General features: G+C 40.6%; 1 protein-coding gene and 1 long non-coding RNA gene across 9 annotated transcripts in view; one reads left to right on the forward strand and one right to left on the reverse strand.

Annotated features, from left to right (window-relative positions):
• The window catches only part of CD47 (CD47 molecule), a 44,306-nt gene that overhangs the window by 16,849 nt on the left and 3,804 nt on the right, over nt 1–23,653 (forward strand). For 7 of the 8 annotated variants that reach the window (XM_081199053.1, XM_081199055.1, XM_081199057.1 and 4 more), the window contains exons 4-8: nt 6,295–6,396; nt 9,555–9,647; nt 10,435–10,530; nt 14,611–14,703; nt 18,134–18,165. In XM_081199053.1, the coding sequence (XP_081055179.1) occupies nt 6,295–6,396; nt 9,555–9,647; nt 10,435–10,530; nt 14,611–14,703; nt 18,134–18,165 (416 nt within the window). The remainder of the gene's footprint in view (nt 1–6,294; nt 6,397–9,554; nt 9,648–10,434; nt 10,531–14,610; nt 14,704–18,133; nt 18,166–23,653) is intronic. The other variant, XM_081199060.1, reaches the window with a different exon arrangement.
• LOC308589713 lies at nt 18,902–23,650 on the reverse strand. The gene is made up of 2 exons (XR_014009452.1): nt 22,799–23,650; nt 18,902–21,550 (listed from the first exon to the last, which is right to left on the reverse strand). It is a non-coding gene; the product is annotated as an uncharacterized lncRNA (long non-coding RNA).

Consider the following 23,653-nt stretch of genomic DNA (forward strand, 5'->3'; position numbering starts at 1 on the left):
ACTTCTTTCCTAGCAAGCATTCTTGCTGAATATGGCAGACTGTCTCTGATTGAACAAAGGCCTTAGAAGTAGATCTGGTTACTCCACCATTCTAGGCAGTAATTTATGCTGTACTGATTACTGTACTGAGATGTCCGAATAAACCCACACCAATGCTCCATATAGCATCTGGGGAAATAATTTACCCTTGTAGAGCTCTATTAAAGGACAAGAAGAAGCTCTTTGATATAAAGCTTCAAAGTTGCTGTAAAGAGAAGGTTACAGGATGGGGGGAGAGAGATTTAACTGAAAGAACTGAATTAAAGACGTAGATAGAGTTGCAGCTTTAATAGTTTTTTCCCCTCAGTTATTCAAACTTACTTTAGCTAAATTGTATTTTTACACTGAGTCCTATTTTAAACTGCTGTGAGATTTTTAATGAATACCCATACTAAATAATAGATTAGTATTATTCGGTGTCCAGTAAAGTAACTTTTGGCATGGGGAGACAGCCAAGGCCGATCATCATTCCCAGATGGTGGAATACATTTTCCGTGAAGTGAAAACTTACTGAACAGCCATATAATAAGGCTCTCTTTCTGTATCTGACCTGCTTGGCAGGGGGTTGGACTCGATGGCCCTTGTGGACCTTCTGTATCTGTATCTGCTTGGCAGGGGGTTGGACTCGATGGCCCTTGTGGTCTATTCCAACTCTATGATTCTATGACCTTACGAGCTCATTTTATGATGTCCATTAATATGTTTCTCTGAATGAGCCAACATTCCCCCACAGGCATTTAGTATGGAATTGCCATGCTTCATTCACTCAGTGTTACAGAGCATCCACACAGCACCATCATTCATTCATTGTCATCCTGGATTTTCCTTGGGTTCATACGGAGTACTTGAATGGAAGGAGTACTTGAAACTTCACAGATGTATTTACCTTTAATGCACTCTTCAGTCTTTTCTAAAGGGTGCAGTTTTTCCATGACAGACAGGATAACTGACCCATGCACACCTTGGCACACCATTATTATAACATTTGTGTTGAGCACCATTTTTGACGTCATTTTTAAAACCCACCTTAAAAAAAAAAGTGAAAGAGAAATATTCCTATCACCCCATACTGCTGTGGAATTATTGCAGGAGAGTGCTGCAGCACTATAGCTGTATTATAGCTAATAAATTAGCATTACAGTGGTACCTCGCAAGACGAATGCCTCGCAAGACGAAAAACGTGCAAGACGAAAGAGTTTTCCGTTTTTTGAGTCGTTCTGCAAGACGAATTTCCCTATGGGCTTGCTTCGCAAGACGAAACGTCTTGCGAGTTCTTGCGAGTTTGTTTCCTTTTTCTTCAAGCCCCTAAGCCGCTAAGCCGTTAATAGCCACTAAGCCGTAAATAGCCGCTAAGCCATAAATAGCCGCTAAGCCGCTAAAAGCCGCTAAGCCGCTAAGCTGCTAATAGCCGTGCTTCGCAAGACGAAGAGACTCGCGGAACGGATTAATTTTGTCTTGCGAGGCACCACTGTATAGCATTATGGTGCTTATAATGCTATACCTCTTTTTCATTAAAATATTTATGTATGAGTGTATGCATTCATGTATATGGGTTTGTGATCATTAAATGATCAGTTTTAAGAAATAAATGGGAGTCATATAATGGCATCCAACACAATGGTTAAACTAAATGAGTGCTGAAGTCCCCACACATAGCAACTGGGTCATGCCCACTGGTGCACAAAGAACATAGCAGGATGAACATAGGAAGAAAAGAAAAAGGCATAGTTGCAGGAACCCAAGTAACAAGAAAATAGATGTGATTACTGAAACATAAGCATGTGCAAGTGTGTGTGTGTGTGTGTGTGTGTGTGTGTATCAGATACAAAATATGAGTTATCCAATCAATGCCTGCTACATAAACAGCAGTGAAGTTGTTGTTTTGTAGTTGTTAATTCAGTTTATATACTGCTCTTTATCAAAAGATACCAGGCCAGTGCACAACATTAAGAACACATTACGGAGCAGCAATAATAAAAGTATAATAAAAAGCATAACAAAAAGTATAAAAAATGATAATAACAGCAACCTCCCCAACCCTGCTTTAACAGGCCATAGATTATTTAATGTCTAAAGGCCTGGGTAAAGAGGAATGTTTTTGCCTGTTGCCTAAAGACATGTGGTGATGGCACCAGGCAAACCTTTCTGGGGAGAGCATTCCACAGCCAGGGAGCCACTACAGAAAAGGCCCATTCTCATGTTGCCACCCTCTGGACCAATCAGGGAGGTGAGACATAGAGAAGGACCTCCAATAACAAGTACAGGGTCCAGGTCAATTTTTATGGGGAGAGGTGATCCTCAAGGCGTTGAAGTCCTGAGCCTGAGCCATGCAAGGCTTTATAGGCTTTGCAGGGCCAGGAAACTAATTAGAAGCCAGTGCAGTTGGAGCAGGGTTGGTGTTATATGTATGCTCAAACTGTCTTGTTCTGTTGAGCATTCTGCTCATTGAATTTTGCACCAGCTGAAGTTTCCGAACCTTCTTCAGAGGCATAGCTGTCAACTGTTCCCTTTTCTTGGAAGGGAAACGTTGACAGCTATGGTCAGAGGCAGCCCCATGTATATTGCATTGCAGTAATCCATCCTAGAGGTTACCAGAGCGTAGGCCACAGAAGTTAGGCTATTCAGATAGGAGTGTAGCTGGGCCACCAGCTGACAGAAGGCACTCTGTGCCACCAAGGCCACCTGGGCCTCAAAATGACAGTATTGGATCCACAAGCACCCCAAGCTACTTAAGGATAAAATGGAGTATAACCCCTTCAAGAGCAGGCAGCCTTCTACCTATCCAGTCTAGCGAACCACCCACTAACAGTGCCTCAGTCTTATCTGAATTGAACTTCAGTTTATTGGCTCTCATCCAGTCCATTATCAAGGGAAGACCAAAAAATTCAGAATTTTCTCTTGTTTTGTGCTTCTTCAGAAACCAGTTGAAGAATTATATTTGTGGATGGCAGCCATTTATCCTCTTATTCTTTCTTTCCAGACCCCCCCCCCCCCGGACATACTTTATTCCTATACATTGAGATTCTGCTACATGCATTTGAATCAATCCTAGAGGGTTGTTACTCCAAGAATGAAGAGCCCAAGTGAAGGGTTTTCAGTTCATAGGCAATGCATGGTCTGCTGCTGCTACTGCTGCTTATCTGGGGAACCCCTCCTTTTTTGCTATGCACATAGAAAAAAATGCAACTCCTAATAATGTGGAAAGTCGATTGTAATTCTTTTTGTGGCTTACAAAAGAAGAGCAATGATTGGGTAGTGCTAGTATCCATCTGTTTGTCAGTTGCCTGTCTCTTTTATTTGCAGGATTTAATAGGTAATATTTTCATTCAGTTTGCTTCTGAAAATTCCACATGCCCTTGGTACATATGTCGAAGCACTTGAGAGAACGCAAATTGTTATTTATAATACTGTGTAATTTAAAATGTCATTCATAGGCCAGTGCCTGTTGCAGTGGGCATTGTGAACATTGAGGGAGTTTGCAATGCTAGATGTGGATCTTCAAAGCTTACTAATCACTTTGGATACAGTATATATTATTAAGCTAAAAACAGTCCCATTGTGCTGGAGAGTACTTACATCTGTGTGATGTAATGTTTCTTGGGGATGCTAACCCAATGCCTGTAGGCATTATTTCATGGCACGCTGATTAAGTAAACATTCGACAGAGTAGCAAAACAGAGCATTTCCAATTTATTGCTGTGCTGCAGAGGTAAACTGTAAGACAGCTACTGCTTTAATGTATCAGAAAACATGAGTATAGTGAGAGGTGATTACTGATAGCTGTTCAGCTTTTAAATGCTGCTCTTTAGAATTCTACTTGCAATGTTTCTTTCTCTCACACACATACTTTTTAAAACACGGAAATCATGCTGTGCCTTTTTTTTTACCACGTGCAACATCTACAAAGATGATTCTGGAACAGAGAAACGTACCTGGCAGTTTGTTAACAGTGCCTAGGGCAGAAGAGAGCACAGCTGGTGTTACTGAGTGTACAATTTTTCTAACTTCTTTTCTTTGGAAGGCTCCCAAAGTGCTGTATAAACCTATGAACCATCAGTCTTTGAAGCAAACCACTTCTGTAACTTCACTAATTTAACTGGGTGTCTTAAAAAAAAAGAAAAGGAAGAAGACTGGCATGTTCTGTTGAATAGGAAGGAAGAATTTAGGATCTGATCTGTCTCACACATGAAACTAACAGCAGATGAATTGAACTCTATGCAGAGCACTTCTAATTTGAAATAGAATCTCGGAGAATACAGCAGCATGTAGACAGAGCTGTAGATTTTACTTGTGGCCAGTATTGTATGGTACAGGTGGAGTGTTTACTGCTGGGAGGAAGAGGAGTGCAGGAACGCAGCATCTCTGAAGTGGCCTCCTATTAACATGACAGAAAGTAGTAATGGGGGCAGGAAATCTTGGAGCGCATAGTTGCAGTTGTCCCTTTGATATTGCCAGTTTGAGTCGCTCAGAGTTTTACAGGTTGTGTAGATGATTGTTACTGATTTCACACAGCCGATCCTGAATCTGCTATTGTGTGAACCTTGAGTAGAGGAGTTGGAATTTTTGTTTCAGCTACAAGTGAATAATGTGTGCCAGTAGTAGAAAGGGGCAGGCAAACCATTTGAAATTAACACAGAGGCATCTAAAGCAAATGAGAATGTTCATAGCAGGACATAAATGTATGGCGGCAGCATGGAGGGGAGTAGTGTTCACATGGAGGCAGCTATTCTTTTCAACATATTCTCATAGAGCGATGGAAAGCCATCGCCCCACTTGCATGTGTGTTCAAAGCGTGTAGCAACAAAGAGACCAGGCTTTAAGGAATCCAACTATCCCTAATTGGATGCAATAACAGAAGCCAACATTTCTGTCAGGGGACTGCTATCGGAACAGGGAAGGGAGGCAGAGGGGCAGTTGGGATACAGGGAACCTCCAAAAATCTTGCAAAGCAGTTCCTCTTCCTGCGGTGGGGAAAGCCACACCTCCAGTGGAGAAGAGGGGAAGGGACCAGAGGATGCTGCTGGGAGCCCCAGCGCCACACCCCATCAGTCTGAGGGTGGGAAAGGCCACACCTCCAGGGTAAAGGAGGGGAAAGGGCTAGAGGATGCTGCTGGGAGCCTCAGCACTGCTCCTTGCCAAGCCGGCCAGGAGGGAAGCCCACCTTGCGCAGAGGTGTGAAACGCAAAGAAGGAAGGAAAAGGCTGGGGATGACTAAGCTCTTATGCTGGGGGAAGACCCGGAAACAACCACTCCCGGATTCTGCTAGCGACTGAGGCAGACATGAACTTGTGGTTCTGCACTGTAAATAGTTTTGCACCAAAATAAAACCTGTAAAAGACAGGTCAGAGTCCTGACTGCTTACTCACGAGCAACCACCATTGCCATACGACAATTTCCACAAGCCTAAAAATACATTTTACAAACTCTTAGAATTGCAGATACCATTTCCGCAATCCTCGTCTCCCGCTTCCGGTCTTGTCTCTTTAAAAGCCTTTGGTGGAATGCAACCAGTTTGCACTAGGCGCATCATTCCCATTTGGCAAATATGTGGATGCATAAGTGTACAAATAAGCACCGTAGTAAATTCTGAAGTGCAGATGCTCTTTATGACAACTCCCACAGCCCGCCTCTTATAAGACTATTTTACAAAGCTGAACTTTTTGCTGATGCAGACATTGTGGTTTCCGTAATAAGGCATTTCCCCTCCCCTCATACCCCTTTGAGCCTTTTCCTGAATTCCACCCTGATGAAGAGTTCTGGTGCACCCAAAAGCTTGCTCATTATTTTCTGGGAAATTGATTGGTCATAAAAAGGGTCTTTTTCAGAACAATGGTGGTATTTCGCCCTTAGTCATGCAAGCTAGTGTAACTTACCTTTCTTCTGATTAGCTTACTTGGTGGGTTTCTCTTTGGGAGAAGCTGATTTATTTGGCATGCAGAAGATTGGCAGATAGCACCCCAGAAGATAATCACCTCTGTTGTGAAGTAGGCGGTAGTGCCTCATCCTTGCCTGTCCCTGCTTCACTGCACCTTGTAAGTGTGGTATGGAATGAATACAGCAGCATAAACATGTTTATGTAGTTTTATTTATAATCACCGCTGTCCAAAATCACTTGCGGAAACGTTCAGCATTTATATTCTGTTGATGCTTTTTATTCCAGTAGATCATAGAATCAGATGAAATGTAAAAGCAGCATATTTGTGTTTAAGTACGTTAGTGTTTAAATTCTCATCCCCTTTTCATTTTTACTTAAAGCTGTGAAGTTTGAGATGAGTCTCCTTAAGAAGATCAGCTTTGGTCTTGTAGCACTAATAGTCATGATTATTGTTGTGCCTGGTGCTGCTCTTTTTGTCAAAGGTAAGTGTCAAAAATTAATATCATTACTACTTTCCATCCTTCAGTCTGAAGGTTCCAAGGGTGGTACATGATTAAATATCACAGAACCATAAAACAATAATACAGTGGTACCTTGGTTCTCGAACTCAATCCGTTCTGGAAGTCTGTTCGACTTCCAAAACGTCTGCAAACCAAGGCGCGGCTTCTGATTGGTCAAAAATTAAAAATTAAAATTCGGCTTTGTAATTCGGAATTTATGTGATATGATTTAATTTGATGTGATTGGCCAGTTAATAAAAATTATTATTTTTAAAAAAACACGTTTGCAAACCAAGGTGCGGCTTCTGATTGGTCCCAGAAACAATGCCAACAGCCGAAACAGACGTTCGGCTTCCAAAAAGCGTTTGCAAATCAGAACACTTACTTCTGGGTTTGCAGCATATGGGAGTTGATTTATTTGGGAGCCAAGTTGTTCAGGAACCAGGGTACCGCTGTATAGTCCAAACAGTAAAAAACAAAAATCAGAAATGGCAAGCAATCATGCATCCAGGACCTCTCAGCCTGCAACTTAGGCCTGGGGAGACAAGTATGTCTTCAGATGACATTTAGGGGACAAACAAACCTCTGTGGGGAGGGAATTCCACATCCGTAGTGTGCCACATTACTCTGCCATGATCTATGGATATCAGTGGTACCATGAGCAAGTCATGCAGATCTTAAAGCATGGGCTGACCAGTAACAAGGGAGCTGGTCCTTCAGATAGATGGTTATTAAGTAGAGCTAGAGCTTTGTCTACCAGTGGGTGCACCTCAGATTGGTTCCAGTAGCAGGCAGATAGCCAGTGCAGATTCTGGAGGACAGGTACAGGGTGAGTCCTTTAAAAGAGGCCCCGTGGATACAGAGTACACATGTTCCACGGGGCCTCTTTTAAAAGACTCATGATGCCACTTTGCAACATCTGTCAGTATCCTGGCTGCCATGCTGTATACCACCTGCAACTTCTGGACCACTTTTAAGGGCAGCACCACATGGGGCATGTTGCAGTAGTCTATTGGAGAGGTTGCCACAGCTGGTGAACCAGCCAGATCTGGACATAACCACTGAAGCTACTTGGGCATCAGTAGAGCTCCTTCAAGCTTTGCAGAAGGTTTTATATGGGAGATGAGAAACCTGTTCAAATAAAGGAAAAGGGGAAGTTATTACCTTCTGCACAGGGAAAGGAAAGGAAGCTTGTAGGCCTCAGATGCACACTTAATCTTCTTCTTCTTCTTCTTCTTCTTATTATTATTATTATTATTATTATTATTATTTAATTAATTAATTTATACCCCGCCTATCTTGCTGGGTTTCCCCAGCCACTCTGGGTGGCTTCCAACTGAATATTAAAAACACTATACAGCATCAAACATTAAAAAACTTCCCTAAACAGATGTCTTTTAAAAGTAAGATAGTTGCTTATTGCCTTGACATCTGCTGGGAGGGCGTTCCACAGGGTGGGCGCCACTACCAAGAAGGCCCTCTGCCTGGTTCCCTGTAACCTCGCAGCCAGGGAACTGCCAGAAGGCCCTCGGCGCTGGACCTCAGTGTCCGGGCTGAATAATGGCACACAATCCTACCCCTCCTCCAGATTTTGTTAATGCTAGGAAATAGTTCTCTCCAATTCACAGCTCATACCAATTCATACCAAGTAGAAGTGAGAGAGACAGTTTAACCTAATAGCACCTAGATTTGTATGCACAGGGCCAGTAACACTGGTTCATTTTCTGGTGCTCTACTTGGATCTGATTTAACTTGTTTGTTTGACTTTTATTTACTAAATTAAAGGGGGGGGGACTTACTAATTGTATGCGCTGTATAAATATTTTTTTCTAGTAGCCAAATATTTAAATCAAAGTATTCGGTTAGCTAAAAAAAGTTAATAAAGCATACTTATTGTAGTTTAAATGCTACTTTCAAACAAGCCCAAAGCTTCATTTTGTTTTATTTAACACATGACAGTTCAATAGCATGCTCTTAATAAAAGTAAAACATAAATGCATTGAAAATTGCTAACAGACTAATTTTAGCATGCCCAAAGAGCTGTGAATTGGAGAGAACAAAATCGGGGGGAGGGGCAGAATTGTGTGACAGTCTCAAACTTGAACAATCTGTGACTATACCAGATTGTGAACCGTGAGCCTAATTCTCTAAGTGATGCTTTTCTGCAACCCCTTTTAATTTCCGTGGGAGATTTCAAGGACAGGCTTTTTATTGTTTGCATGCACTCACCTTCTTCCTATTGTTAATCCTTTTCTTGTTCAGTATAAATTAGTCATGTCAGAAATAGCTAGGTGTGGTAAGATGACTGAGTACGGTGGCCTTAGTTTGTTTCTGCTTTGATTTCAGATGTGGGGGATATTTGGCCATCTAAATGTTGCTGAACTACAGCTCTCATCGTCCCCGGGCACTGGACATAACTTGCTTTGAACGATGAGAGTTATAATTTAGCAACACCTGGAGAACAAAAAGGTTCCCCACACCTGCTGTATTTCTTTTGCTGTGCAAGCACTGTGTGTAAAAGAATATGAGTTAAGTTAAGAGGCTGAGAGGGGGCATCACATGTTCCAAGAAAGGCCTGCAATCTCCATTGACAAACTTGGTAACAGTTAGAATCTTAATCTGAATGTTAGCTTTTCAAGTAAAAGAGCACCTTCTTTCTTATTTAGTAGTCTTGATATGAATACTTTTGTTATGTGAATAGCTTGGGTGGTTCTGGAGTGCTGTTTATTACATCCTGTTATGGAAACAGTTCTAGTTTCCTCTTGCAGAGGGCATTTAAGTAGGTCACCTTCATAATTTTCTGCCTCGTTTAGGATATGGTAAACACTGTTACTTTAAAGGGGTAAGACTCTTGTGATTGTATCACTTAATTTTTATTTTCCTTGAGGCTGTCCGGTACTGTTCCTTTCTCAAGAACTAGTAATAAATGGTGTATTCCAAGAATACAATGGGTAAAATAATATATATTTATTCGGGGCACAAATGTGTTGGGGTGTTCTTTTCGTCTAAACCAATAGCTTTATGGGTTGCAGGATTTAAGAGCAAGGGGTAACGTAGAGTCTAGATCAAATAACACTTGTCTTGCTTTCCCTGAATAGTAACTGTTCTTTTCTTTTTTTATTTCATTTGGCTTCTTGCAGAGGGCTTTACATTAGCATCTCAATTTGGTCTTGGCTTAGTTGTACTCCCTACTATCCTTTTGGTGCCACCTCTCTTCTTTGTGTTTCAATCAGGTGAGAATCTGTTACTTTACTAACTCATGAACTTGTTTTCATAATCCATTGTGGTGTGGGGAGAGGAAGCAGAAAGGGAAGAACCCCTTAGATTTGTAGGGTTGTAGATCTTTTTAACAATGCTAGCTCCAGCCCTGTATTGGAGAACCTCTGGGAGAAATTTTAGCATTACAGTCGTACCTCGGAATTCAAACGGAATCTGTTCCAGAAGTCCGTTTGACTTCGTTCGGAAACAAAGGTGCGGCTTCCGATTGGCTGCGGGAGCCAAAATGTTCGAGTCACAAGGTGTTCCTCAACCAAGGTACGCCTGTATTGAGGTGTAGCGTGTGTCTGCGTTGTGGCATTTCACTGCAGATGCTGGAGAGAGCGAACTTTTGTTTCCTCCTTTGCCATTCACAGAAGTGTGGTGTTACTTGAAGCCAGTAGATAAGTTGGCCTCATCTGCCAATGTTCCCTGACAGAGACAAGAAGCTAAGCTGCAAAGATTGTTTAACTTGGTAAAGATAAGTGGATGAATCCAATACTCTGATTAGCTCTGATATAAACATGTGTGCACCTAAGTGCGGAAAGTTAGCTGGATCGAGGAATGCAGCCACTTGTCTTTGGTATATCATTTCTGTTTCAATATACAGCGTTGTATGTACTGTGATGTAATAAGATACATGTAGCACACGTTTACACTGGTTTCAGTTGCATTTCAGAAGGTGTTTACTTTGTTCCATTTTTCACTTATGTATCTTTTTGGTTTTGCCATTCTTTTCTCAATAACGTATGATTATTTCCCCAGTTTTCGAGAAGCCACCGCTCTTTGCAATTATTCTGATAATTCTGAAAGCGCTTGGATATTTAATTGCTGTGGCAGGTTTGGCTACAAGTTTGCCAGGTGAGCAATGTATTTTATTTTATTAAAATTCTTTACATTTTTTGTTCCCTAGAAATTATTTACCCTTTATACTATCAAGGGGAATCAGTTTGCTAGCACACTTAACAAATATCCCACAAAGCAGCTTGTCTCCATTATGAAATGCACAAAGGGTTTGTGAAATCCACACAGGATTTTATAGAACAGGGATCTATGAGGACTTCGAACTACTATTTTATCTCTTGAACAAACAATTGCCTGAAGGTGGTGTTACCTTCTAATTAGAATGGCTATGCCATGTACTGCTGCATTTTGTAAGTAGGATCTAAAGGGTTTGCATTAAATTGTTAACTTTGTAATACTGCATATCCTAAAGATTCACTCAGAGCTACTGCTGACCTTTTTGTAATTATTTTAATTTGTGCCCACAATCTTAGTGTGTGTGTGTGTGTGTGTGTGGTGTGTTTGTGCACCCGCCTGCGCGCGCACGCACACACACACAGTTTTCACTTACTGCAGCAGAGAAAATTGTGAAGATAAATCTTTTCACATTTAGATGCATTTCTTTCTTTTTTTAAAAAAAATAATATTTATTACTTTTATAGATTGCAAAAAAAGAAAAAAGCAAGCAAGAAAGAAAAACAAAAGAAAAAACAAAGGAGAAAAACAAAAAGAATAAACAATACAATACAATATATAAACAATACAAAACACAACCTAAACTCAAAACTAAACACCTTAAACTAGGCTAAACAAACCCCACTCCCTATCCTTAACCCTGAATAGAACAAAACAAAAACAATTTAAAAACATACATTGTCTCTTTTCCATACTCTATTTTTCATTCCCTTGTTTCCTCGACCTCCTCACACCTCCCTTTTTGTGTTCCACTTCTATAAATTGTTTCAGCAAATCCTTTCCATCTTTCTCCATTTTCTGTGATATTGTAAATAACGTATTTTTTTTAACCTTATTTTCCATTAAAACTAAGATACTTATATGTACTTAACTCCTTATAACATTTCTGTTAAGCCCATAAAAAATAAGGGGAAAAAATCATTCCACCATTTTTCTATCACTCATTAGTTTTACGATAAGTCTATATATAAACTTTAAATTTTCCAATCTTCTTCCACCATCTCCTCTCCCAGGTTTCGGATTCTGCCAGTCCTTTCCATCAATTCCATAAAGTCCATCAACCTGGCGATCTTATGTCCGAGGCTCTTAACTCTTTTCTAAGTCCCTTCTGCAGATCTTCTTCATTTGCTTTAATGCTAAAGAGCAAATCTCGGGGAAACTCCAGCCTGTCCAACCTTTTCTTCCTTCTGAACAGATCAACTAAATTTCCATAGTTAAAGCTACAGTCCATGAAGTATTTCCGGGTATATTTCAAAATTCCTCCAATTCCAAAGGCCCCCAAAACTTCAATCTCCTCCAGGCCTAAGTCCATGTCCCAAAAGTCAGTTAATCCCTGCATAAAAGGCTCTTTCCAACTTTCCTTCTTTAATCCAAGCCGGGATCCATTCCTCAGAGTCTGACTTTTCCTAGATTCAATCATAGAAGGCCTCAACTTATAATCCTCAAATTGCTTCTGAAAAACCACAGATCTCACTTGTATTATTTTATGTTCAACAACAGCAGCATTCTCCTTCTCCTTCTCCTCCTTCTCCTCCACCATTTGTCCTGCCAAAATGGGTTCCTGTACCAAGTCCTGAATTATTTCTATATTAGTGTTCGCTTTTTGACTCAAGTTGATCACTTTCTGTTCCAAATTATCAACTTTGAAAGTCATGTCATCCATCTTCTTATGAAGCTGTCCCAGCGAACCGCTTATCTTGCATAAAACAGTCACAATGGCCTCTCCTGTCAACATTTTTAAATAGTCCAAGGTCGCTCTCTGGTTCTCAGACTCCTTATCTGCCACTGGAAATCCCCCAGTTATATCCTGTAACAGTTTCAAAAGCTCCCTCTAGAGGGAAACAGTCTCCACTTGTATCAGTTCTTTCAAGCGCAACTCAGGCATTAAAGATAAATTTTCAGTTACTTTTCCTCTTCTTTAAACGCAGAAGGGGACAATGGAAACAGTATCTTACTCTTATTTAGCTAGCTGTCAAATCCATTCTGTCAAAAGCACTCTCTCCAAACGTCATCTGGCAGCCCGTTCCCAGGTTCAGAGCAGTGGTAATTTAATTTCTTCACTCTCTCCTGCAGGCTCACTAGATCCAAAATTTCCCCCTCTTCTCCTGCTTCCAAGGGGGTTTTTGTATTTTAAAACCGGTGGAAATTTTATCCTTTACCAAAAGCTTTCAAAGGCTTTAACTTGTAACATCTTTGCTTCAGTCTATTTACAAAAACGGGAGGCGGACTTCCTGTTTATAACCTTCCCGTTTCAGTGCCGAATTAAAGTATTTAAGAATCCAATTTTCCGTTTTACTCACGAGTAGTTGTTTAAGGTCCAATTGTCCACAGGAAAAAATCAGCGCTCTCCGGCAACAGCAATGCGGCTTCACTCCGTGAAAGAAGCAGTCGATTCAAAGCACCGCGCCACTCACCCCACGTCGCTCCGGATCCCCAAAACAGGGTTTCCCCGTGAGTAGGGGAGGCGCAAAAGGTGCCAGCCAAATCCCACTTCCACAGGCTCCTCCCGCCTGTGGTTTTTAATGGGTCTCTGCCTCGCCGTGGCGGTTCAGACCCTGTTTTCCACGGAGCAGATTCCTCCCGATCGGAGGAAATCCGCCATTGCCAGAGGCGCCAACCCAGAAGTTTAGATCACATTTAGATGCATTTCTTTACTCTTAACAGCATTAAACATCAGCAAGATGACAGAATGTGTGAAATGACTGAGTTTCAAATATTTAAAGGTTGTCTTTCTAAGGGTGGCCAGCCAGAAATAATAATAGCATACTAGACATCTAAATTTGCGGTGCTCTTTTGGTGGGGGCGTGGAGATTGTGCTTAGATTTGAGTTTAGAAAAAGCTGCCTCTGTGAAATTACATTTATTGCAGCCTTTAAAAAAAGAAAGCAATAGAGCTGCTTTTTTGTGTGTGTGTGTCCTAAAACCTTGTTTGAATAAATTATCTTTAACTGCAGGCATCCAGTCTGCAGCCCTTGCCACTGCTCTAAAGCAATATTCAATGTTTGGCAAATAAAGCGGCAGTAGCTCTGTTCTAATGGCTCTGTATGCTCGCCTCTTATCTTTCTTATTAGATAAAGGCTAGTTCAGGGTTGCAGTGACTCCTGTGGATTGCAGATACTCATTTGAGATCACAAAATATCTGAAAGGAGTTTGATTTTGCTATGCAGTTTCTAGTCTTTTCCTTTGGCATTAGTGAGAGGTCCACCACCACACCACACCAGCACACAAAATTTGGGGTCTCTGATTAAGGAAGAGGAAATTGATTGTATGCATTCTTAAATTTCAGCAAGATTACTAAGCTTTGTGTAACTGTGTGTCAAAGTCATTGCATAGAATTTTGCAGAATATTTTTTTTTAGGCTCACGGTGACTCATTTTAACACAAGCCTATTCAACAAGTCTTCTGCAAGTGTATGAGTTGTTCTTTGGCATCCAGCATCTAAATATTTCCTCCACACTCACCATTTTGAGTTTAGAAATAATTGTGTTTGTATTGGGGGGGGGGTTCCCCCTGTCCTAGATAGAAGTAACATCTGTTCTTCAGTCTCCTGTCAATAACTTCATTGTTAGTGAATAATATTTTAATTTCACTAAACTGCATATTATCAAAGAACATGTTTGTGATCCAGGTTTTAGCATAAAACCATTGAAATTATGAGTCTTAGAGACCAATGCTTGCAGAAAATTAAAATACAGCCAAGTGTATTTGTTTGCTGTTGGTTTTTGACCCACAGTTCCTTGATATTTTTCTGCATATTCCTTATGGTGGTTGATGCATGTAAAAGATACAGCAAAACCTGACACTTTCTGACACTTTCTGACAACTAATGTGACAATGTGCACATTGCTGCAAGATGTTATGGCTGTAGATATTTTCCTAAGTGTTGTAGTTACACTGCCAGACAAACTCAGAAAATAGAAACAAAAATGCTAACCTAAATACTCCATTTTCTCTCTCTCAACAGAATGCCCACCAAAACAAACTTCTGTTGTGATTGCAGGCTTAGGAATTATTGATATTGTAGCAGCAATTGCTTTCATTTATATGGTTGTTATTGGTAAGTACTATTTACTTAGAGTATACATGAAATGCTTTATCTTAAAACCAAATGAATATTCAAACAAAGTTCTTGTTTAGTGCCATTTCGGAGAGGATTGACCAGAAGATCACAAATGCAGGTTGCCTTGTGTATGAGCAAGGGGAACCCTCACATCCAGGGGCCAAATGCAGCCTTGCCCGTGCTTCTTTCCAGCCCTGAGGACTCTCCCCAGGTCACACTGCTCACAGATCCTGTTCTGTACCCTCATTGAGGGCTCTTGACTGGCTGAGATGTGTCCTTGAGCTATGATAATGCCCCTTGCTTGCTTGCCTGGATGGAGGATGTGTATGTGGGGGCATGTAGATAGAAACCAGTGACTTCCATGTAGCTTGAATGTAGCCTCCTGTACAAAGGGAAGAGTTGCATTCTTTGTTCCACCTCTGGCTCCATCTACTTTTTGCCTTGGGTCTCGCCCACCACTGGCATACAGCCCCCAGAAGGGACAGTGGCCCTCAGACTGAGAAAGGTTCTCCGTACATGGGGTGATATCATGCAAAAAAGTTCCTTTACCACATGAGTAGATTTGGGGATGGCACGTGGGGAGATTAGAGGGAGGTGAAGTACCATTGTGAAGACAGAAATCCTTGGGCTAATGGAACTACTTTGCTGGATATTGCACCTAGCCTATCAGATAAATATTTGGGGCACTATGTAGCATTGTTTTGAGGAAGGGATGGAAGTTGACAGTGGATCTCACTGATTTGTCTCTGTTTGCAAGGGTTATATTGGGCTGTTTTTAAGTCCTGTGCCATGAGTACAATGAGCTGCCTTCCATGGAGTGGTGTGGAGCCCATAATTCTCCTTTCTTTCAGAAAAACCTTTTACGAGAAATAGAAGGTGCTGATGTTGTTCAGTAGGGGCACATATCCAGCAACTGAGTTCTATAAGGCATCTTCTGATGCATTCTAATGCAGATCAATATTTTTGGTCTGGGGGATCTATTGATAAAAGGAAAGCAATCAGCAATCAAACTTGGGGGCACATAATCAGGTCCCAGGCTTACTTGAAGTAGAACTTTATTCCTACCTTGGGCCCCTGATGTTGTTAGCCTACAACCCCCTTCATACCTGACCATTCAGCTGGGGATAATGGCAGTTGTACTCCAAAATCATTTTGGAGACTCAAGACTGAAGAAGCAGTATGCCTGCATTGTAAATGAAGGGAAGGTGAGTTTGCTGATTGGAGAGAAAATGGAGTTGGGTTGTGTAGGCAGTTGTTGACTATGTATACCTGAAAATATTTGGTCTGGATTTTCTATATGCAAGTTATGTGGATGAAGAATGTGAGGGTTGCTCTGGCACAAATGCTGCTTAATAGGTATTTGAAAAATAAACACAGTCTTGCTGAAAGGAAAGTTTGCAAGCTAGACAGTAATAATACAGCTGTGTGTATCTTGCACATAGGCCTTGAAGTCTTTGAGCTGAAATAATAGATATCACATGGTTAAAACTATCCAGAGAAGCATGTAACTTGGCCCATGGATATAACGGGGCTTTCTGATTCTTAGCCCCCACCCCATGCACAGTAGCATCTCTCTTTGAAACTATACCTTGGAGGCTGCTGTTCAGAGGAAAAGGTTAAGCCCTTTAAAGTTTTTCTAAGCTTTCCGAGTGCTTCAGAAGGAAGGAACGCTTCTGCAGTTCTTTCACAAACTTATTGAGGAGGTAAACATGAAGAGATTGGAACTGCATTCACACAATCTATTCCAAAAGTGTTTTGTGTACGTAGCTTTTTGTTCTATGTATCCATGTCCCACAGGTGCTTCTGATACAGGTGTGAAGGGAGAGGACTAGTACTGTGTAATTGTGATCTTCTCGGCTAGGTCATGATTGACCCAAAGCTGAATTATGTGCTGAATTGCACTATGACCATGATTCCATTTTTTTTCTATGTTTGTGTGTGAGAGCGCATCTTTTTTTTTAATTTTTAGTAAACTTATGTCCTGCCTTTCCACCTGAAGACTTCCAAAGGTGGCTAACAACATAACATTTTAAAAAATCAATTATCTGCTGATAGTGATAGATACAAGAGCTGAGCAGACTTCTGCTTTTTGGAACCACTTTGTGTTTTGTACTGGAACTCCAGCCTATATGTCCACCTCTAGTTAGTGTTAAAGGACCATGGTTCAATTTATGTCTAAGAAATTGTTCTCAGTGACAGAATTGATGAGGTCTCACTCCTTCAACACAAGTGCACTCCTGGTTCCTTGTTAGCTTTCTTCATTTCAGCAGCCTAATTTAGTTGCGGGAAGTTGTTGCTACTGTAAAAATAAAAATCGAGCACCAGAAACCCTTGCCAATCTAATGTCAATTGCCCATGAATCTACTAGTACATTGTGCTCTAACTTCTAACCATCACTGCTTTAAAACAGGTAAAGTGGGCAGCAGCAGGTTTGTTTTTTATTTTACTTTTAAGCCCACAGCAGCAGCCAAATAAATTAAGAAATGGCAGTTGGAATAAATAAGTCTTTAAGAAGTGGTGAAAGACCGTTAGCGGTAAAGAAACAGCCAGGGACAGGAAGGAAGGAAGGGAGAGGAGGATAGAAGAAGAGACAAATATAGTCACACATTGTAAGATAAAAGCCAAAGTGAGTCTCCCATGGCAGGTGTGTGTTCTGCATCTGTAAAAGCTGAAGGCTACTGCTGTGGAATCCATCCATGCATGGCTATGAACTCTGCTTCTTGGCTTTGGGTCGTAGAGGTGGAAAGTCCTGCATGTGTACCATTTTCATCCTGTATACTGCATTCCAATAGCAAACATGAAAAGGGAAGGAGGGACATGTGGTTTTAACCAAAGATATAAATATTGAAGAAACATTCCACACAATTTGTGCTTTGAACATGCACTCCTGGAAAGCTTGCAAGAATGCAGGTCTGGGCCAAGAAAGGAACTTTGCACGAGCAACCAGAAGAAAAGCTTTGCTTCTGTCACACTCCTACAATGTTTAAAAGATAAGCATGGGAAAAGCGAGGAGGATGAGACTGAGACACAAGTTAAGAAGTAGAAAGGAAAAGAGAACATATTAGACAATGGCCTCATTGCAGGTAATGCTAAAACCATGAATTGTCACATGCTTCCTTCTTGCCTCTCCTCCCGTGTGATTGGAAGGAGTTTGCTAGCCTTTACTTTCTGTTTCACAGCATCTTTCAACAAACATCACATACCAGTAGGAGGCGCTGGCTTAAACAAGCTGTGCTTCATGTGCAACAACTGAAAGTAAATGCTAGTAGCCATGTAGGAAAATGGCAGGAAGGGGACAGAGCATGAGTCCAAGGCTTTGGCTGAAATTCTTTCTTGGTCGTCTTATGTCCCTGCATAGTGGTGATTAGATTTGTGTGCTTTGAGTATCCAGTAAGAAATTGTGCTATATTTTTACTTGTAACCATAGGTACCAGATTCAAAGATCATCAGCCTCCAAAGGTAAGCTTAAAATTAATGCATACGGGGTTGCTGGATGACTCAGGTGATACATAATGTGATTCTGAATCTTTCACAATTGGTTTGATCAGATTGGTAGCAAGTAGAATCACGGCAATGAGAATTCTTGCCATTTTAATAGGTTATGTAGACATGTAACCCTGGCTTTGCCTCATTATTCATTCAACTCTTGATTCATTCAACATCTTTTCCCATCTCCTTCATTATACAACGACTACAGAGTGGAGACTTGAATTGCAGCTTTACCACTCATACATTGGAATCGTTAAGAATGGGAGAAGTAACCTTTTTTAAAATAATAAAAAAGCTAGAAAAATTTGAAACATTTGAAAAATAAAATCAAGGCAAGGCATTTCAGGTAACTTGTATACTACAGCTTTGAACGGTGAAATGGTAGTAGATTAAAGCCTAAAGATTAAGCTCAGGCCCCAGTTCAGCACTTCAGAGAGTAGTGCAATTTGACTCTTGATTCCTTCAGAGGCTGCTCAGTTCACCTCAGGTCCCAGTTTCCATTTGGTGAAACCAAAGCTTTCCTGGGTTCATTTTCCTGCAAGGACAGCTTTTACAGTTTTGGAGTGGTTAAAAAAGAATGAATCCAATCTCCTCTACTTTGTTGTGGTAAATTTGTTAGGGGATACTGTGTCTCTTCAAGAGATATGTGCTTCCCTAAAGGTGAAAACCTGCCAAATTTCAGAAACATAAATGCGGGGGGGGGGGTTGTGCTAGGTGCCTTTTAAAGGGATTTGCTTTCCTCCTTGTGGTTTTTGGGGAAGTTATTTTTGTATGAAAATGGCATACTTTCCTAGGAACACCTCAACAGTGTAACATGCAGAATTTCAGAATGATGGATGCTTGGGCTAGGGGAATAAGAGGAATGAGGTGTGTGGGGGGGGGGGAGCCCTGCTTCAGGCTTATGCTCTGCTCAGTTGGCCCCAGAAAGTCTCAGAATCGAAGTACAAAGCTGTGTGTGCACGCGCCAGAGGCCAGCAGCACTAGAAGAACTAACAAGAACAAGGATATTTATTTCTTCGGCATTCCAACCCCAAAACACTGCAGTTAGAGTCCACTGGTAAAGGACCATTCCCTCCAATTAAAACCCAACCTTGTCAGTCACAAAGATATTCTCCCCAGCTCCCTCCTTTCTTACTCTGATTTTTTAATTTTCTTATCAGCTTGGGGGGAGAAATATGCTGGAGGCCCATTAAACTGCTCAAGGTTATTCAGAGGGGCTCACTTGAGCTCAGCTAAGTTTCTAATCTTTCCAAATTGTTCTGATTTGGATCAGGATTTGTGAATATGCACAATGCTAATTAGCCCTCCTCCCTATTCTTTTTTTTGGGGGGGGGTGCTTCACCACTCCTGCAAGCTCCTTATCAACTGCGACACTAGTGTTGGCTACTTTCTAATATAGAAAGATCAGCCCAGAGAGGGATTGGCAGGAGGCAGCGTGGCTCTCTTACCCTTCATCCCTGCTTCCTTATATAGACGCACTGTCACTCAAATATGACTGGAAGGCAAAAAGATGCTGCGCTTGAAGTTTGTTGTTAGACTGTTTCTCATGAGCAGCGGATTGGTTGGTAAAGCTGTTTATTCACTGTGCCACTTTAGACTGCAGATGGGGCTAATATGATTGAATGCTCTTCTGTCAACAACAACAACAACAAGAGCCCTGCACAAATAAAAATTAATGAGAATCATTCTAAACTAATCTTTTCCCTGACATGTGAGTTCTTTTGGCTGATGGTTGGGGGTAGCAGGTGGGGAGGAGGAACATGGAAAAGCGTTCAGTTTGGTTAGCTGCTTGAAGTGGTACAATATATAAATGGATTTACCACCGCTTTTGCTATGTTTGACATCTAGGCCTGCTTTTTTTTTTAACTCTGGTGTATACCAATGGAACTGGGATATATATATATATATATCTCCTGAAAGCACACTTGAAAGGTAAAGTGAAACGGCAGGTGCTTCTAATATTTCTTCATCTGTCAGACCTGAGCCCTTTCTTGAAGTTTCATTTTCTCCCCCTCTGGCAGTAGGAGAAATTGATAGCCATACAGCTACTGTTAAAAGGAGGAGATCCAGTCCTTTCCCCTGCAAATTGTAAAATCCGTCTGTGCAGGACGGCCTTTGATCTATCATGTAAGCTGCCTGGGTTGCACTTCACACTGTTCTGGATATGTCAGGTTGCAAATAAGACACCTGCCCTATGCCCTAGTGCAGACCTAACATTTATGCCAATGGGTAGGAGATCAAGAATGTACCTTAAGCTTCCACACATCCTCTTTCCCTGTCCCATTAGGCCCTAACCACACTTCTTTTACAATGGGAGTTTTCAGACTGGCTGCAAGGCAATCATGTTAACCATGGTTTGTTTATTGATTTCTTTTTTAAAAAAAATGTACAGACACTCTCTCCCCGCCCCATGCGTGTCCTACTCATGCGCGGCCGCTTTTACATGGGTTGCTGTGAAATAAAGAAGTAAAATGATTGAAATGGCACGCCTTCCCTCTCTTGGAGCTGCTGCCTGCAAGCTGCTCAGGTGCTACTGCCTGGGTCACCTTCCCTTGCTTGGTACTGCTGCCTGGAAGTCACTCTCAGCTGCTCACTCGCTGCGATGGGAGGAATTGGAGGGAAGGCTGGGAGCAGCAGCCCCAAGCAAGAGAAGGCACACTGGGCAGTGGCCCCAAGCAACTACCAGGCAGCAGTTCCAGCAGTGCACGCGAGTCTCTCCCTCCCCACCCCATGTGCCCTCCCTATTAAAGTTGGGTGCTCCTCCCTTTTTGCAATTTCAGTTATGTGCACGGGGGCCCGGAACATAACACCCCACATAAGTGGTGGGATGCCTGTATACACAACCCTTTGGTTAAAATCATTTGAGGTGCATAACTCTCAATAAAAAACAGTAATAACAAACCCCATAAACAATTAAAAGGCGCTGGGAAATGCAGCTTTTAATATAGCCAGCCGAGAGAGAAACATGTATGCAGTGAGTAGTTACAATCCTGGCCTTAATTTTTCCTTGTATCCACTGCAGATAATACACTTTGACTACTTTGATTGGTCTTTTATCAACTCCTTGCCAAATTTAGTACACTTCAAATGTATTTTCCAAGTCTGACGAAGTTTTCCTGAAACCCTGGGGTTCTTTTTTTCTTCTCCATACCAGGCAAAACTTATTAGTATTTTTTTGCCAGTTAGTGGTTATTTCAGAAGATACTGGCAGTGGTATATTCAAAAAATAAAAACTGTCTTCGAGACTACTGTAATTTCTGGGGCAGACCTTTTCCTCATGCAAAATACGTTTAAACATCATGCATAAGTTTTTCATGATTAACTTTAGTTAGCTTTTCCAGACTTTGCATAAATACTTAATAGGGAAATCTCTCCATTAAATCAGATATTTTGTTAATTTTTTGTTTGTTGTCTTATCTAAGTTAAAACAACCCACCCAGTTTGTAAAATTAATTTTGTAACAGAAATCACATTAAATTCCTTAATTGGGTTCAGTAGCTTCTCGAAAGAGTTATTTGAATAATATATAAATAATGCCACAGCATCTGCTTATGAATTAATTTAAATATCCTACTATCCCATCTTAATGGTACTTACTGCCTGCTTAGACCCTGACACTTTGGCTCAAGGCTCAATAGTTAGGGGGAAATGAATTTAAAAATAGATAGGGTAAACTGAACGTACACAACTAACTGAGACAGAAGTATATGAGTTAGTATATATCTTCAATATTCCTGTAGAAAATTTCCCTTCCAGATCAGCATTTTCCAGAATCAGGTACAAATAGCTCTATTCTAAATAGTCAAAAGCTTTTCCCATATATATATATATATATATATATATATATATATATATATATATATATATATATATATATAAACCCCTCTATGGTTTTTTGACTTAGTAATCACATGAATTATATTCAAAAGATTCCTTATATTCATTTCTAATTTATGTTTTTCTTAAATAAAACTTAACTGATCTTCTGCAGTATACTTCCCAATGATTGTGTTGCCCAGATTTTAAACTCTTGTTTTAAAAGGGTGATGGGTTGGTAAGATTTGACTCCAGAAGCATCTTTATCCTTTCTTAAGGATAAAGAAGCCTATGTTTTTGGAAAGGTTTGTTCTTGCATATCTGCATTTAATGCCCCCAGAAGAAGATATGACAATGCATTTCAAGAAAATATTATGATATTTAGTACCAAAACCATCTGTTCTTGTTTTAGTATTATTTTAATTCAACAACAGCTGTATAGAGCTCAATAACTGTAACTGGCCTTTGAGGATTTTCAATATCTGTTTTTGTTAAACAGGACCGTTTAATGTTTTCTAAATAGGAACTTATTTTCTTTCAAGAGGGAGAATCTGAGGGCCACATAACATTTCCTTAATTCATATGCAGTGTCCTTTGGCTTTGTATCAGCCCTGCCCCTGTTCTTCAATTGCTGAACCATGTTATTAGATTATTTTACATACATAGATGAAAGTAATCTGTTTGGCTGGTAGCCTTCTTGAAAAAATGCCTTGAAGAGTTTTGGGTGCAATTGATTAGGCCAATTTGCTTTCTTGGGACTTCTAACTTGCCTAATTTTGTCTTAAACAAAGGCATATTCTCCTGCCCCTAATTGTTGAATTTGATTGATAAGATCCTTCAATCCCTTCCCCTTTTGTTATTAAATAGGCCACACTATGTTATCAAGAAACTCATCACTGATTTTGAGGCCTTCCAACCAGTGACTATAGTAGTCTCAGAAGAATTATTAATTCAGAAATATTTCTGCATCTTAGCAGTCACAATCTGATATTGTAGTAATAAATTCTTGACTTGCCAACAGCTATTTCCTGATTGGGTCTTATCACATGTCTGCTCTGTTGTAATGAGAGCATATCTTCATATGTGTAAGTTCATAGGTACAGATGATCAGAAGAAGTTGAGAATGGAAGGATGAGTAGATAACACAGCATTGTATAAATACTGGGAGAAGGAATGCTTAATATTCAGAAGCCTTGGAAAAAAAAAGCCTACTTTTAAGGCTGGGGTCTCATAAAACATCCTCTTTGCTCCAGTAGGCTCCAAATGGAGGATTACGTGTACACTCATAATTACACTGGGATCTACACTCCATGTATTCTTTCTCTCTTGTCCAAATCAGCTCCTCTGGGAGCTAAGGGACTAGCAATCTTGCAGTTTTGGAGAGGGGGGATGAGGCTGTGAGCCAACCTGTGGGACACATTTTCTCTCTGCTCTTGACTACATGTTGTCATTACTGGCCCTAGAGCTAACAGCCTGCCATTAACCTAATTAATGTTCTGCTGTTTCTTGTATTTGTTTTGTAGAATCATTATTTATTGTATATGTCAATTAGAGTCATTTAATTTGGGAGATCCAAGCTAGACATGAAGACATTTATATATATATATATATATATATACACATATATATTTTAAATATTTTA

This window comes from Podarcis bocagei, assembly GCF_964188305.1.
Source record: "Podarcis bocagei genome assembly, chromosome: 6".
NCBI lineage: Eukaryota > Metazoa > Chordata > Lepidosauria > Squamata > Lacertidae > Podarcis > Podarcis bocagei.